The sequence below is a fragment of the Podarcis gaigeae genome, assembly GCF_964106915.1.
Source record: "Podarcis gaigeae genome assembly, chromosome: 5".
NCBI lineage: Eukaryota > Metazoa > Chordata > Lepidosauria > Squamata > Lacertidae > Podarcis > Podarcis gaigeae.
Window position 1 is genome coordinate 95,060,446 of NC_139681.1, and position 17,342 is coordinate 95,077,787.

General features: G+C 44.2%; 1 protein-coding gene across 2 annotated transcripts in view; it reads right to left on the minus strand.

The window, feature by feature from the left end:
* Window positions 1–5,147: 5,147 nt before the first annotated feature.
* Window positions 5,148–17,342, minus strand: part of LOC310844965 (cytochrome P450 2J2-like) — a 29,885-nt gene continuing 17,690 nt past the window's right edge. For both annotated transcript variants that reach the window (XM_083739792.1, XM_083739791.1), the window contains 4 exons: window positions 16,023–16,164; window positions 14,114–14,301; window positions 13,599–13,740; window positions 5,148–5,858 (listed from right to left, as the gene is read on the minus strand). In XM_083739792.1, the coding sequence (XP_083595918.1) occupies window positions 5,671–5,858; window positions 13,599–13,740; window positions 14,114–14,301; window positions 16,023–16,164 (660 nt within the window). In that variant the 3' untranslated portion in view covers window positions 5,148–5,670. The remainder of the gene's footprint in view (window positions 5,859–13,598; window positions 13,741–14,113; window positions 14,302–16,022; window positions 16,165–17,342) is intronic.

Consider the following 17,342-nt stretch of genomic DNA (forward strand, 5'->3'; position numbering starts at 1 on the left):
TTGGGAAAAATCAATACAGTAAATGGGCAAAAGTACAAAGATTCAGAAAATGATTAGGAGTATGCATACCCTGAGGGAAAAAATAATAATTTAATATTTCTACCCCGCCCATCTGGCTGTGTTTCCCCAGCCAATCTGGGTGGCTTTCAACAGAACCTTAAAAACATAAAGCTTCAAACATTAAAAACTTGCCTAAACAGGACTGCCTTCAAATTTCTTCTAAAAGTTGGATAGTTGTTTATTTCCTTGACATCTGATGGGAGGGTATTCCACAGGGCGGGCACCACTACCGAGAAGGCCCTCTGCCTGGTTCCCTGTAACCTCACTTCTCGCAGCGTTTTGTGTGTGTGTGTGTAATAACATAGAGAAACAGCAGAGATGGGTTTAAAAGCAACCACTCAAAAGCTAACAAAACAGAAGAAGTGGAAAGTGGAATTAAAGAGGACAAAGATACTTTGGAGAACAATATGGATGAAGGATTGCCAGAACAGAAGGATGAAATGGTGGAGTTGGATGCAACAGATGGTGTAATGAGGAATTCCTTCAGAAATGGTGTCTGGAGGATTGAAACAGTCAAATGGTGGAGTTGTGATGTTGGAGGAGTGGAATAAGTCATGGATCAGGGGTCGGCAATCTTTTTCAGCAGAGGGGCAGTCCACTGTCCCTCAGACCTTGTGGGGGGCAGGACTATATTTTTTTTTGGGGGGGGGGGAATTATGAATGAATTCCTATGCCCCATAAATAACCCAGAGATGCATGTTAAGTAAAAGGACACATTCTACTCATGTAAAAACACGCTGATTCCAGGACCATCCGTGGGCCGGATTAGAACGTGATTGGGCTGGCTCCGGCTCCCGGGCCTTAGTTTGCCTACACATGCCATGGATGAAGAGAAAAAGGAGTCTGCGCACAACTTGGAGTGAATTCAGAGAGGAAAGCTATCAAACCTCTGGAACTTTCCTTGGAAAAAGAATGGAAGAAGTGTAATTGGAAGGGCTATTTCCCCAAAAAAATCATTATGGAAAATCACAGCAAACACAACAGGTTCAGGTTGTACCCCACAGAGCAGGAGAACAACAAGCTTGCTCCCTCTTCCATGGGATATTTCAAGGTGGCTCTCATATCTCCTCTCAGTCTCCTCTTCTCCAGGCTAAGGATGGGCAGATATTTCTATCTTGGCCTGTGACCCTTTAAGCACAAATGCTAGAAAAGGGCCCTGAATTTTTAAGCATGCAAAGACTCTATGCCTCTTTCCTTATGTCCCGCTCCCAATCAGTGTATCATTTCGAACATATGCAGTTGGGTGGGTGGGAGGGAAGAGTGAATTTAGAGTATAAGTTGTCATGCCAGAACCCTCTCTTGGGCTCAGGGGAGAGGAACATTTTGCATTCATGGATTTATATGTAAATAATGCTTGTTGTTTAACTGTTGCCATCCTGAGAAGTAAAGATTTATCTTCAACTATTTGAGTAAGAGGGACGCGGGTGGCGCTGTGGGTAAAAGCCTCAGCGCCTAGGGCTTGCCGATCGAAAGGTTGGCGGTTCGAATCCCCGTGGCGGGGTGCGCTCCCGCTGCTCGGTCTCAGCGCCTGCCAACCTAGCAGTTCGAAAGCACCTCCGGGTGCAAGTAGATAAATAGGGACCGCTTACTGGCGGGAAGGTAAACGGCGTTCTGTGTGCTGCGCTGGCTCGCCAGATGCAGCTTGTCACGCTGGCCACGTGACCCGGAAGTGTCTGCGGACAGCGCTGGCCCCTGGCCTCTTGAGTGAGATGGGCGCACCAACCCCAGAGTCTGTCAAGACTGGCCCGCACGGGCAGGGGTACCTTTACCTTTACCTATTTGAGTAAGGCTTTTTTATTATCACAAATAGCTAACAAAGGTTATGGGCTCAGTCATGCCCCACAAGTGGTGCTAGAAAATGGCAAGGAAATTTTGAAGTCAATTCCAAAACCAGCAACTTAAACTCTGCACAGTACAGGATCCTTATACAGATTTACCCCTTGATCCATGTCTGTTGAACTTCCTGGCACAACTATGTTTCAAAGTTCAGTTCATTAAATTTTACTTTCTTTTTTGTTGTTGTTGTTGTTTAGTCGTTTAGTCGTGTCCGACTCTTCGTGACCCCATGGACCAGAGCATGCCAGGCACTCCTGTCTTCCACTGCCTCCCGCAGTTTGGTCAGACTCATGTTTGTAGATTCAAGAACACTGTCCAACCATCTCATTTTTTTTTTACATTTCATTAAATGTTTACTTTTTCCCAAAAAGGACTTTCATTGGTGAAATTTTCCAAGTCAAAATTCTGAATATGTGGCTTGTAAATGAATTTTTACTTGCAACGCCTTCACTTGATAAGCCTTTTGTTAGTAAGCCAAACGTTTGCTGCTCTTGGAAGTGTTATGAGAATTATAAGGTCTAAGATATAAAATAAATGTACCAAGCAAACACATACATAAATATATAAACCACATGTCTGAAACAGTACAGGAAAAAAGTCCTGGAACCATTTTGTCTCTCCCAAATTGACCTCAAATATTTCTCTGCAAGGAGGGAGGAAATGGGAAAAAACCTCCCTATTGTCTCTTTGCTCCCAAATCCTGCCTCAAGGGCTCATTTAAGATATCGATAGGGTTAGCCTGTTGTGGTTGTGAGCACCCTGTTGCAACAGTTAATAAAGATCAGGCTTACTAGCTGCTTTGTTTCTCAATATTCTCTGGTTTGCCTCTGTTATTTTTCTCTCACTGACAGAGACCCTACAAAAGGACTCTATATATTAGCTCTTAGATACCCCATAAGGGAAAAGGAGCAGTTTTGTTCTTCTAACAGAAGACAGGGAAGTGGAAAAACTGTTGGCTAACAGGCCCCCTCGGGTGAGGCTGGCCCCCCTTGCAGGTTCCTGGAGCTTGTTTACCGGTGATCTTCCTGGCTGGCATCCCCGCTAGTCCAGGGTAGATCTTGATAGGCGACATTTCCCAGCATGGAAAATGTACACCCCCTCCCTTCTTGCATCCCAGCAAGGGAAAAGGAGATAGTCAGAAAGTCTATTTACATCTTGTTTATTTCTGACTTTACAGCACTACAGAAAACATGTCCGATCAGTTCAGACTTCTTCAAGCAAGAGACTCAAACTTCCTTTACATACGCAACAGGAAGGTTTCATATTACGCTCTTCACAAAGCTCTGAGAAGCCTGTGAACTTCCAGGAATATTCTTTCCCACAACTAGTCACATCATTTGATGTAAACAAGCTACTGATTTGCAGCTGCGTTGCTCTCATATACACTGACAAAAACTTCATGCCAAAACACACTAAGTGGTGTCTCAGTGCTTTTCACAAGGAGAACAGTAACTGCTGCTCTTTTAATCCTTTAGTCACAGGAGTCAGTCTTTCAAGAGGTAGGTTGTTGGCCTCCTCTAACTATTCAGTTTCTGGATCAGTACTCCAGAACTCTGGCTTTTCCCCTCCTGTATGCACATGCAGTGATATCTTGGGTTACAGACGCTTCAGGTTACAGATGCTTCAGGTTACAGCCTCCGCTAACCCAGAAATAGTACGGTTAAGAACCTTGCTTCAGGATGAGAACAGAGATCATGCTCTGGCAGCATGGCGGCAGCAGAAGACCCCATTAGCTAAAGTGGTTCTTCAGGTTAAGAACAGTTTCAAGTTAAGAGTGGCCCTCCAGAATAGAGGCGGCGAAGAAAGTCTTCTTTGCTGTCGCTATCGCCCCTTGGTAGGCTCAACGTTGAGCTCTAACCTGTGTCCGGTCAGATTCGGAATGAGTTATCTGCCACCGGCGCTGTAGCCGTCTCAACAATTGTTTCATTGCCCTCTGCCCTCAGATCCATGGAAAACGACGGGGCTGCCCAGGCTCCATGCAATCGGAGAGGGCGCTTCGGACCCAAACAGTCAATAGCCCTGGTTAACTCCACATTCCAGCAGGCCACCAGGGAATCGGCTGAAAGGCCATCAGCATGGGATAAAGCATCCCCTACCACTGTCTGGAAACCATTTGGATCCATTAAGTGGCGGGGGCGGACCATCCGAATCGGTCACACCTCCCTGCAGAGAGGATGGGTCACAGAGAAGTCCAGTTGCACCAGGAAGTGATCTGACCATGGCACTTCTTTCGTTTCGCTTTTACTTAGTGTCAGATCACCAACATCCATAGAGGTAAACACCAGGTCCAAGGCATGTCCGCAGCTATGGGTTGGGCCAGACTTATTCAGGGACAGCCCCATGGAGGCCATGCTTTCCACGAAGTCCCGAGCAGCCCCTTGTAAGGTCGTGTCGGCATGGATGTTAAAATCCCCTAGGACAACCAAGCTAGGTGTCTCCAGGAGAACATCCGCCACAACCTGAAGCAGCTCGGGCAGGGAATTCTTGGTGCAGCAGGGAGGTCGGTACACCAAAAGGAATCCTGTACTGCCCCTATTGCCCAACTTCCAGAACATGCACTCGGAAAACTGGGTCTTCCCAATAGGACGCCTGGTGCAAACTAATGACTTCCTAAAAACCACTGCAACCCCCTCTCCCTGCCCACATGACCTGGGTTGCTGTGCGTAAGAGAAACCTGGTGGACAAGCAGCGGCAAGGACAGGCCCATCTGCTTCATCCAACCAAGTCTCTGTTACACATGCCAGGTCAAGTCCTCCATCCATGATCAAGTCATGGATGGCAGTGGTCTTATGAATCATTAACCTGGCATTGCACAGCAGCACCTTCAGGTCATGTGGGTATCCCTTGCTGATTCTAGTATCCATCCGGTCAGGACCAGACCCGGAGGCAGGGATAGTCCTCAGACAATGACTAAACCTGCCTCCTCTGTAATGACATGGTCTGGTCTTAGCGTAACTCCTCCTCCTACCCGTGATCACTGAGATCGGTTGTCCCGGTGTACCCCCCCCCCCCCCGTGGAACATGCCCCAGCCATTTTGTTGGCTGGGACCTACTCCACGGCAGCCCTGACCCCTCCCCTTAAGAACAAAATAACACCTTAAAAAAACCCCAAGAAAAACAAAACAAAACCAATAAAAAACCAAAAACAAAAAAACAAAAAAAGCAGTAAAAATTACAAAAACATAAAATCAAACAAATTCCCAGGCCCAATAAACATCCATCCCCCCACATACAAAAGATACATTCAGTATCCATCAAAAGAACTTAACCTTTTTCAACTGGACAAACTGACAGTCCTGCTCTTAGTAGTCTACTCATCTTAAAGATACAATAACATAGCATGGAGTGTGTGTTGAAAGGGGGCTACAGAAGCAGGAGAGAGAAGGAGGTGTGGAAATGTGTGTGTAAGGGAGATCTGAGGAAAGCAGAGGGGAGGGGGAAAGGGTGTGAGAGTAAGAATGGGAATGCAAAGGAAGTTGTCAAAAAGGAGGGAGTAAGGAGGCATTGGGAGAGGGATGAAAATAGGGGCATGAAAGGCCTGAAGAAAAGGAGGAAATGGGGTGAAGGGGAAAACGGATGCAAAGCAGAGCTGCAGAAGATAAGAGAGAATTGACTTCAGAAATGGAGCTGCAAAGGTGAAAAGAGACCTCAGTAGTTGCATGGGATGAGATGGGAAGGGAAGGGGAAATGCTAGGGGGTTCATGTGTCAGGAGTGGCTAAGGGGTCGCTAAGTGAAGGAAGCAGGGGTGCAGCCCCATATATTTTCCTATTTTCTTATGTGTTGCAGCGTGGAAGAGCACAGAGTTTATAAGGATAGGGATGTGCTACAGCCCCTACTGTAGCCTCTTTACTGAGTTCTTTGACTCCTTCTGGTAGCTGGAAGCTGAATGCCCTCAGCAGGCTGGTGAGGAAGATGAAGATTTCGATCTTTGCCAGCTGCATTCCCAAACATATGCGAGACCCTGAGAATGGGACAAGTGAAAGACAGCAAGTGAAGCAAGAATTTACTTTCCCGTGTTCATTTCTTTGTAGTTATAAACATTCTCCTTAATACTTTGGAAAACTAGACATAGATAGGATAGCAAAATCATCAAAAAGGTAAAGGTAAAGGTACCCCTGCCCGTACGGGCCAGTCTTGACAGACTCTGGGGTTGTGCGCCCATTTCACTTAAGAGGCCAGGGGCCAGCGCTGTCCGGAGACACTTCCGGGTCACGTGGCCAGCGTGACATCGCTGCTCTGGCGAGCCAGAGCCGCACACGGAAACGCCGTTTACCTTCCCGCTGGTAAGTGGTCCCTATTTATCTACTTGCACCCGGAGGTGCTTTCGAACTGCTAGGTTGGCAGGCGCTGGGACCGAGCAGCGGGAGCGCACCCCGCCGCAGGGATTCGAACCGCCGACCTTTCGATCGGCAAGTCCTAGGCGCTGAGGCTTTAACCCACAGCGCCACCTGCGTCCTGTCAATTTCCCAGCCTGGTCAGTGCTAACCTTTCTTTCTTCTTATTATACTTATGTTTTGTTTGAAGTTCCCTATCTCATATCAAGGAAGATACACTGAGGAAGGGGATGGACTGAAAGTGAAGGGCTAGAAACCGAGGGAAGAGGGTCTAGGTCCCAAGTGGGAGCTAGGAGGGCTCACTTTTCTGTGTGTAGAATAAGGGTGAATATTTAATTTTGATAGAGGTAATTTCCTTTTCTTCTTTTCTTTCTTTTCTTCCTTTCCTCATCTTTTTTCTATTTTCCTTTTTAGATTGGTATGATGTTTATTGTGTCTTATATATAAAACTTGACTTAAAAAAATGAAAGGAAAACTTTTCTCAACTGTCCAAATCAGCAATGCAGAAAGGGGTAAAGAGCATAAAGTAATTTTGCTGTCAGACTTACCTCACATTGGTAGGAACTAGATTTCTGAATGCTGTATGGAAAAGCGCATGAATCTGAACTTTGGAGAATTTGTAAGTTAGTAGTGATGATGTTTGCTGAATTTCTGCAGGAACAATATTCTTTTGAGTAGGAGTAGGAGAAGTAACCCCTTCATGGATCACTGCCTTACCGTGGCGAAGGGGCTTGAATAACTCAAACAAGCTATGAACTATGCCGAGCAGGGCACCCAAGATGGACAGGTCATAGTGGAGAGTTTTGACCAAACGTAATCCACCTGGATGGGACGCAGGTGGCGCTGTGGGTTAAACCACAGAGCCTAGGACCTGCCGATCGAAAGGATGACGGTTCAAATCCCCACGGTGGTGTGAGCTCCTGTTGTTCGGTCCCAGCTCCTGCCTACTTAGCAGTTCAAAAGCACCCCTAAGTGCAAGTAGATAAATAGGGACCGCTTTCAAGCAGGAAGGTAAACGGCGTTTCCGTGTGCGGTGCTGGTGCTGGCTCGCCAGATGCAGCTTAGCCACGCTGGCCACGTGACCCAGAAGTGTCTTCGGACGGCGCCAGCTCCCGGCCTCTTGAGCAAGATGAGCGTGCAACCCTAGAGTTGGGCACGACTGGCCCTGATGGGCAGGGGTACCTTTACCTTTACCTTTAATCCACCTGGAGGAGGAACCAGCAAGCCACTCCAGTATCCCTGCCAAGAAAACTCCATGGACAAAGGCAACAGGCATATAAAAGTTATGACGCTGGAAGATGAGCCCCTCAGTTCGGAAGGCATCCAACATGCTACTGAGGAAGAGCAGAGGACAAGTACAGATAGATTGAGAGCTGATGAAGCACCTGGGCCAAAGGCGAAAGGACTCTCAGTTGCAGATATGCCTGGAAGCGAAAGGAAAGTCCAATGCTTTTTTTTAAAGCATTGCATAGGAATTGCATAGGAACCTGGAATGTAAGAACCATGAACCTGGGTAAGTTGGATGTGGTCAAAAATGAGATGGCAAGAATAAATATTGACATCCTGGGCATCAGTGAACTAAAATGGGCGAGAATGGGCGAATTCAGTTTGGATGACCATCATATCTACTACTGTGGGAAAGAATCCCGTAAAAGAAATGGAGTGGCCCTCATAGTCAACAAAAGAGTGGCGAGAGCTGTACTGGGATGCAATCTCAAAAATGATAGAATGATCTTGATACGAATCCAAGGCAGACCTTTTAACATCACAGTAATCCAAGTTTATGCACCAACCACTGGTGCTGAAGAAACTGAAATTGACCAATTCTATGAAGACTTACAACACATTATAGAAGTGACACCAAACAAGGATGTTCTTCTCATTATAGGGGATTGGAATGCTAAAGTAGGGAATCAAGAGATAAAAGAAACGACTGGCAAGTTTGGCCTTGGAGAACAACACGAAGCAGGGCAAAGGCTAATAGAGTTCTTTGAAGAGAACAAGCTGGTCATCACAAACACGCTTTTCCAACAATACAAGAAACGACTCTACACATGGACATCACCAGATGGGCAGCATGGAAATCAGATAGATTATATTCTCTGCAGCCAAAGATGGAGAAGCTCTATACAATCAGCAAAAACAAGACCTGCAGCTGACTGTGGCTCAGATCATCAGCTTCTTATAGCAAAATTCAAGCTTAAACTGAAGAAAGTAGGAAAAACCACTGGGCCGGTAAGATACAATCTAAATCAAATCTCTTCCACACAGTGGAAGTGAGGAACAGGTTTAAGGACTTAGATTTGGTGGACAGAGTGCCTGAAGAAACTATGGATGGAGGCTCCCAACATTATACACGAGGCAGCAACGAAAACCATCCCAATGAAAAGGAAATACAAGAATGCAAAGTGGCTGTCCAACAAGGCCTTACAAATAGCGGGGCAGAGAAGGCATGCAAAATGCAAGGGAGATAGTGAAAGATACAGGAAATTGAATGCAGATTTCCAAAAAATAGCAAGGAGAGACAAGAAGGACTTCCGGGTTGGTGCCTCCGGCAATGGCGGAGCCCCTCAGATCGGGAGGAACTTGCACCATGAAAACCAGGGTCTGACTGCCACGTCGAAGGCGGGGACCCACTGAAATCACAGGCGGGAGAAGCTTGTGAACTTGGGGTTCGGCTGGCAACTTTTGCGCCTCCCCTACTCGCGGGGAAACCCTGTTTTGGGGATCCGGAGCGACGTGGGGTGAGTGGCGCGGTGCTTCGAATCGACTACTTCTTTCACGGAGTGAAGCCGCATTGCTGTTGCCGGAGAGCGCTGACTTTTTCCTGTGGACAATTGGACTTTAAACAACTACCCGTGAGTAGAACGGAAAATTGGAACTTTAAATATTTCAATTTGGCACCGAAACGGGAAGGTTTTAAACAGGAAGTCCGCCTTCCTCTTTTGTAAATAGATTGAAGCAAAGACGTTACAAGCTAAAGTCTTGGAAAACCTTTGGCAAAGGATTAAATTTCCATCGGTCAAAATCACCAAACACCCCTTGGAAGCAGGAGAAGAGGGGGGAAATTTTTGAACCTAGCGAGCCTGCAGGAGAGAGTGAAAAATCAAATTACCACCGCTCCGAACCTGGAAACGGGCTGCTAGAAAGAGTGATGTTTTGGGAGAGTTCATTGACTGTGAACAGAACGTATTTGACAGTTAACTAAATAAGAGAAGTATACTGTTTCCACTGTCCTCTTCTGCGTTTAAAAAGGAGGAAAAGTAACTGAAAATTGAAACTATTTTTATTGCCTGAGTTGTGTTTGAAAGGATTGATACAAGTGGAGACTGTTTCCCTCTAGAGGGAGCTTTTGAAACTGTTACAGGAGTGGAACTGGGGAATCTCCAGCTGTAAGATAAGAAATTGTGAGAACCAGGATTGACCTTGGACCATTTAAGAATGTTGACAGGAGAAGCCATAGTGACTGTATTATGTAAGATAAGCTATTCGCTGGAACAGCTTCATAACAAGACGGATGACATGACCACTAAAATTGTTAACTTGGGACAAAAACTGATTAATTTGAGGCAAAAAGTGAGCACCAACACAGAAATAATTCAGGACCTGGTACAGAAATCTACTTTGGCAGGACAAATTGTGGAGGAGAAGGAGAAAGCTGTTGTTGTCGAACTTAAAGTAATACAAGCCGGTTCCTCAGTCTTACAGAAGCAAATTGAGGACTATAAGTTGAGGCCTTTCATGATTGAATCTAGAAAAAGTCAGATTCTGAGGATCGGATCCTGGCTTGGACTGAAGAAGGAAAGTTGGAAAGATCCCTCTATGCAGGGATTAATTGACTTTTGGGACATGGACTTGGGTCTGGAGGAGATTGAAGTTCTGGGGGCCTTTGGATTTGGAGGAATCTTGAAACATGTCCTGAAATATTTTATGGATCTTAGCTTCAACTATGGTAATTTGGCTGACCTGTCGAGAAGGAATAAAAGCACTGTTAGGTCGGAGTCTTCCCGAGATCTGCTCTTTAGCATTAAAGAATATGAAGAAGACCTGCAGAAGGGACCTGGAAAAGAGTTAAGAGCCTCGGATATAAGATCTCCAGGTTGATGGACTATATGGAATTGACGGAAAGGACTGGGAGAATCTGAAACCAGGGAGAGGAGATGGTGGAAGAAGATTGGAAAATTTAAAGTTTATATATTGAAATATTGTTAAATTAATGAGTGATAGAAAAATGGTGGAATGAAATTTTATGGCCTTAGTAGAAATGTTATAAGGAGTTAAGCATATATAAATACTTTAGTTTTAATGGAAAATAAGGTTAAATATGTTAAGATATTTATAATATGATAGAAAATAGAGAAAGATGGAAAGGATTTGCTGAAACAATTAATAGAAGTGGAATACAAAAAGGGAGGTGAGAGGAGGTCGAGGAAACAAGGGAATGAAAGATAGAGTATGGAAAAGGTGTGATATATGTTTTTAAATTGTTTTTGTTTAGTTTTGTTTAGGGTTAGGGTTAGGGTTAGGGTTAGGGTTAGGGTTAGGGTTAGGGTTTTGTTTAGTTTAGTTTAATGTGTTTAGTTTAATATGTTAAGGTTGTGTTTTGTATTGTTTATTGTATTGTTTTTTTCTTTTGTTTTTTCCCTTTGTCTTTTTCTCTCTTCTTTTCCTTTTTGTAAGCTTTAAAAGTAATAATTTTTTTTTTAAAAAAAGAAGGACTTCTTTAATGAGCAATGCAAAAAATAGAGGAAAACAACAGTAAGGAAAGAAACAGAGATCTGTTCAAGAAGATAAGGAAAACATCTGAGATACAAGGAATTAGAATTGGGGTGAAAGAATTCAAACTGAAAGCATACGCTGATGACCTGGTAATATCAGTCGAGGACCCGATACAGAGTATTGACAACGTTCTGGTACTTCTAGAGGAATTTGGGAAAGTAGCGGGCTTCAAGTTAAATAAAACTAAAACTAAAATGATGGTTAAGAATATGGGAGAAGATCTAAGGAGGCAGCTAGAACTCCAATCGGGAATCAAAGAAGCAAAAAAGGTAAAATATCTAGGAGTGTGGCCAATGATGAAAAATATAAACTTAGTGGCTGATAACTATACAAACACCTGGAAGGAAATCCAAAAGGAACTAGATACTTGGAATAGGATAAAACTCTCCTGGTCAGGCAGAATGGCTGCAATCAAGATGTGTATACTACCAAAACTTTTATTTTTATTCCAAAATGTCCCAGTGATTAGAGGAAGTGCAATATTTAAACATTGCCAAAAAAATTCTCTCTAAATTTATATGGCAAGGTAAAAGACCGAGAATTAGATTTAAACTGTTAATGGACAGAAAAGACAGAGGAGGATTCTCGGTCCCAAATCTGAGATTGTATTATGAAGCCTCGTGCCTTTGTTGGCTTAGAGAATGGGTCACTTTAAAAAACACAGATCTGCTAGACTTAGAAGGCTTCGATCTAAGATTTGGTTGGCATGCTTATCTCTGGCAGAATAAGGAAAAGGTGCATAAAGGCTTCTCAAACCACATCATCAGAGGAACACTGTTAGAAGCGTGGGAAAAGAATAAAAAACTACTGGAAAAAATACCCCCTGGTGGCTATCCCCTATTGACATATTAACTACTAAAAAAACAAACATGGAAGGTGAGAGATTGACCTATGAAGACCTCCTGGAAAGATCGGAAAGAGGGTGGAAAATTAGATCTTACAAAGAGTTAAAAAGCAAATTAACAGGTTGGCTGCAGTATCATCAAATTAATGCCTTATGGAAGGAAGATAAAAAGATTGGAATGAATGAGAAAAAATCTAAGTTCCAGGTAGAGATAATAGAAAGTAAAACTAAACTGCTATCTAAAATGTATAATCAGCTATTAGATTGGGACACCAAGGACGAAGCAGTTAAAGAGGTTATGGTAAAATGGGCAATAGACATTGGATATAGTTTGGATTTTGAAAAATGGACAAAGTTGTGAACTAAAGGAATGAAATTTACAGCCTATACTGCCCTCAGCGAAAATATGGAAAAGATGATGTATCGTTGGGACATCACCCCTGTGAAATTGCAAAAAATGTATAAGACTGGCGACGAAAGGTGTTGGAAGTGTAAATCTAAAGAGGGAAGCTTGTACCACATGTGGTGGAAATGTGAAGAAGTTAAAAAAAATTGGGATTCCATCTACAATGAACTAAAGAAAATACTTAAATACACCTGTTAAATACATTCTGTTAGCACAAAATTGGAAAACCCCAAATACCCCGCCCGTTAAAGATTGGCAAATTAAATTATTTGAGTATATGGATTTGGCAAAAATGACGCAGAATATTAGAAAGCAAAAAGGTACAAAGTTTATTGACGATTGGTCTAAATTCATGACATATATGGAAACAAATTCTAGAGATATAAAAATCACAGTAGGTTTAATATAACCCTTGTGATGTGTTTACGTTAAAAAATGAAAAACTGCAGAATGGATTTAATATTCACATAACCCAAAACCGAGATGGAGGGAAGTCATTTGTTATTTGTTAATTAATGTTTGTTTTTTGGTTGGTTTAGGTGTTTTGTTTTGGTTGATGTTTTCTTTTTTCTTTGGTATATGTTGGCTATTTTTCTTTTTCTCTTTTTGTTGTTGTTTGGTTATAGAAAATGAATAAAAAGAAGTTAAAAAAAAGAGATCTGTTCAAGAAAATTGGAGATAATGAAGGAACATTTTGTATAATGATTACCATAATAAAGGACAAAAGTGGTAAGCGCCTAACAGAAGCAGAAGAAATCAAGAAGAGGTAGCAAGAATACCCAGAGGAAATATACCAGAAAGATATGGGCAGCTCGTAAACTTGTACTTGTCCTCCGCTCTTCCTCAGTAGCATGTTGGACGCCTTCCGACCTGAGGGGCTCATCTTCCAGTGTCATAACTTTTATATGCCTGTTGCGTTTGTCCATGTAGTTTTCTTGGCAGGGATACTGGAGTGGCTTGCCGGTTCCTGCTGCAGGTGGATCACGTTTGGTCAAAACTCTCCACTATGACCTGTCCATCTTGGGTGGCCCTGCATGGCATAGCTCATAGCTTCTCTGAGTTATTTAAGCCCCTTTGCCATGGCAAGGCAGTGATCCATGAAGGGGGTGGCAAATGTAGGGAGGTCCAGATGGAGGCCACATAACTATGTGCATGTGTGGATCCCCTTAACTTGCTACTCCCTGCCCCATTCTGCTGAGCAGCGCTGCCACTCCAGCCAGAAAGACACTCCTTCTGCTCCGGCCCACTCCCTCCTGTGCTGCTACTGATGTCATTTCCTGGAAGCAGACCAGTAAGCACATCTACAGATCACAACATAGCTTGGTCTTCTGCATTTACCTGCACCAAATGGCAGATATTCTTCTCTGTTCACAAATTGTCCATCCTTGTCCAAAAAATGATTTGGGTTGAACTCTGCAGGTGTCTCCCATCGTGTGGGATCAAGAAGAACAGAGCGCAGATCGGGAACAATAATAGTCCCCTGCAAATAAGAAACAAGTGTTTTGGAATGCATTCAGATCAAAACATTTCTGGATTGTCCCACACTATTCCAAGACTAATCATTGCGGAGATATGTGCAGGAACACAAGAGGACTTTCCCCCACCTCTTTTAAAATGAAAGCTCACAACCAGGCTAAGACCTCTGGCCACTACATGCTTCTCCCCTGCCACAATTGCCCCATGGAATGGCACTTGCCAATGGTGAAACATGTCTGCAGATGGAGCTCCTGCTCTTGCCCTTCAGATTTTTGACTAGACAGGAAGTTCCTGTATGCCTGGCAGCATCTCTCAATATGCAACCTTCTGCTGCTCTTTGCTCTTGGGCTACAGGAATGCAGTTGTATCACACATACCTTGGGAATGAGAAAACCATGCAGCTTCAAATCCTTTGTACATTGCCTAGGTAACCCAAAAAAAAGGACATATTTAAAGCGCTGCATTTCATGAATCACAGCATTTGTGTAGGGCAATTTCTTCTTGTCTTGATAGCAGATTGAGTGAGCAGAACCTATGACATCTTCTATTTCCTTGTGCATTTTATCTGAAGAGAATGATGGAAACAGAATATTTATTGTGAATACTGCATTTTATTTCACATGGACATTTAATTCCCTTGACCATATTCCATAAATCTCTGTGAATGAGTCCCAGTTTCTTGCATTTTTAGGTCACCTGGTCCTCCAAAGAGCTCGTCTGTGTACATGGTTCTTCCCCACTCTAGATCCCAGGTGTGAAATCTTTGGAAGTGAAGCTTATCTCAGATGTTTGTGCTGGCTGGATTTGCTGAAGGGCTGGGATCAAAGGCTGTCTGTAATTTGTGTGTGTGTGTGTGTGTGTGTGTGTGTGTGTGTGTGTGTATTCTCCATCCCTGGCTCTCAATATTTCCTACTTAGTTTCATTAATCCTCATTTCCTCACCTGATCTCTGGCTAATGTTACACATGTAAAGGTAAAAGTAAAGGACCTCTGGACGGTTAAGTCCAGTCAAAGGAAGGAGATGAAGGAGACAGTGTTTGTCCACAGATAGTTTTCTGGGTCATGTTTCCAGTAGCACCTTAGAGACCAACTAAGTTTGTTCTTGGTATTAGCTTCTGTGTATCTGAAGAAGTGTGCATGCACACGAAAGCTCATACCAAGAACAAACTTAATTGGCCTATAAGGTGCTACTGGACACATGACCCAGAAAACAATGCTTTTCCAGCTGCATTGGCTCCCAGAGGAGTACAGGGTCAGATTTAAGGTGCTGGTTTTGACTTTTAAAGCCCTTCACGGCATAGGACCCTTGTACCTACGGGACCGCCTCTCCTGGTATGCCCCATGGAGGACCTTAAGGTCCATATATAGCAACACCCTAGAGGTCCCGGGCCCTAAGGAAGTTAGATTAGCCTCAACCAGAGCCAGGGCCTTCTCAACACTGGCTCCGGTCTGGTGGATTGCTCTGTCTCTTGAGACCAGGGCCATGCAGGATCTGATTTCTTCCTGCAGGGCCTGTAAGACAGAGTTGTTCCACCTGGCCTTTGGCTCAGAATCAGTTTGATTCCCTCCTCCTCTTTCTTTTTCCTTTCTCCTCCTATGAAGAGATTGCTCCCTAATTGTTTTAATGTTGTATCTTAATCTTTCAAATTGTATTTTAATCAACTTGTTTTTATTATTGGTTGTTAGCCGCCCTGAGCCCGGTCTCGGCTGCGGAGGGCAAGGTACAAATAGAAATTATACACACACACACACAGAGAGAGAGAGAGAGAGAGAGAGAGAGAGAGAGATTTCATCTGGTGCAACTGGACACCATGATGAGTGCCAGAGTGCATGGAAATGGTGTTTACCTTCCCGCCGCAGCAGTACTTATTTATCTACTTGCACTGGCATGCATTCAAACTGCTAGGTTGGCAGAAGCTGGGACAGAGCAACGGGAGCTCATCCTGTCACACGGATTTGAACTGCCAACCTTGTAATCAGCAAGCACAAGGGGCTCACTGGTTTAGACCACAGCGCCACCCATGTCCCTCATGTAGTGGAGCACGGAGAGGCAGGAGACCCTTGGGGTCCTTTCCAACCCTACAATTATAGGTTCCATAAAAGTGGGGGGGGGGGGAGAGAATGATCTTTCCAGACATGTAAGTCAAAAACTTTTAGCTTATTTCAATAACATTTGGCTTCCAAAACTTACATCATAAACTCATTTTTAACTCTTTCCAATATGACAGCTTTAAAGAATTATGCTCCACCCTAGTGATCAAGAGAAGTCCTGGCTCTCCTCTCTCACCTTGGATATCTGGATGACTTGCCAGGAGGAGAAGTGCCCATTTCAGAGAACTGGTGGTTGTCTCTGTCCCTGCTACAAAGAGGTCAAAAATGCACTGAGCCAAGTTTTCTTCATCATAGGTGGACTCTGGGTCATTCTTGCTCTGGTGTTGAAAATGGGGAAAGTGACATATCATTTACATGCAATACAATTTGTCCTTCAGCACTTACTTTATCCCCCCCCCCACATTTATTACCATACCACCCCCACATGCCTCATGAGGGGTGGGGTGTCCTCTTACACCGCCTGGGGTGAAATGGGAAGGTGTTGCCACCATTGCCGTACTGTTGCTGCTGCCTGCTTACCTGGGTTGCACAGTAGTACCCACAAAGTGGCAACAGCAACTGGGGGCTGGGGGAGATCTTGAAAGATTTTGTTGAAATCTTGCCAGAAGCTGCCCACTTTGCTTCTCCACTAGCAGCTGGCTAGGCAGCACATCCCCAGAGATGCCTCCTGTTGGCATTCCACTGCCCAAGGCAGCTGCCACATCCTGCCTCGTGGGTGGGCTGGCCCTCTGCTTCATAGCTGGTTTTGATAAGAAACCCACACACACTCTCCTCTGTATATCGCAGTAGCTGCTGGTGCTAGATTTCAGGATCTGTGGGTGGGCAAAATAACCCATTGCTGGCATGAAGAGAAGGGTCCAATGGACACTCTGGCAGCAGATGTTCAAAATGTGTGCTACCGTATTTCACTGCCTAATGGTCACCACTGTTAGGATATTTCCGTTCCACCTTAAGAGAGAGCAGGCTTGTGAGTCACAGAGTCTGTGTGTTTCCTGTTTCTCAGGATGTTTAAGTTTGCTATTGCTTTCGTTTTTTCTCTCTCTGTGCCAGAACACGCTAGCAGTCAGTCATGTTTTTCTTTGTTCTGACCAACGCTGAATAAACATTCTAAATGATACTCTCCTGAGTGCAACTTTTGCTGTGTGAATTCTGCTGACAGAGTGTGCATCAGCCCAGGAATGTGGCAATCTGTTTCTGAGGCTTGGTGCCGCTAATTGCTGATACTGCGTGACTACGGGACATCAACAGATCGTCCGGAGATGACGTGGAGGCAGTGATGGCCTTTGTCTCGCTGGCAGTATCCCAACAACCACCACATAATAGTCAAGCTCCTTTTTTGAAGCCCTAAAATCAGTCCCAAAGCATTCACCACATAACAGTCACCGGGCATTCTAAGCGTGCATGAATTTGCCTTACCCCAATTTGAATTACCTTTTACCTTTACCTGTTCATGCGTATTCCATGAATCCTAATTACACCAAAAACAGTTAGTAAC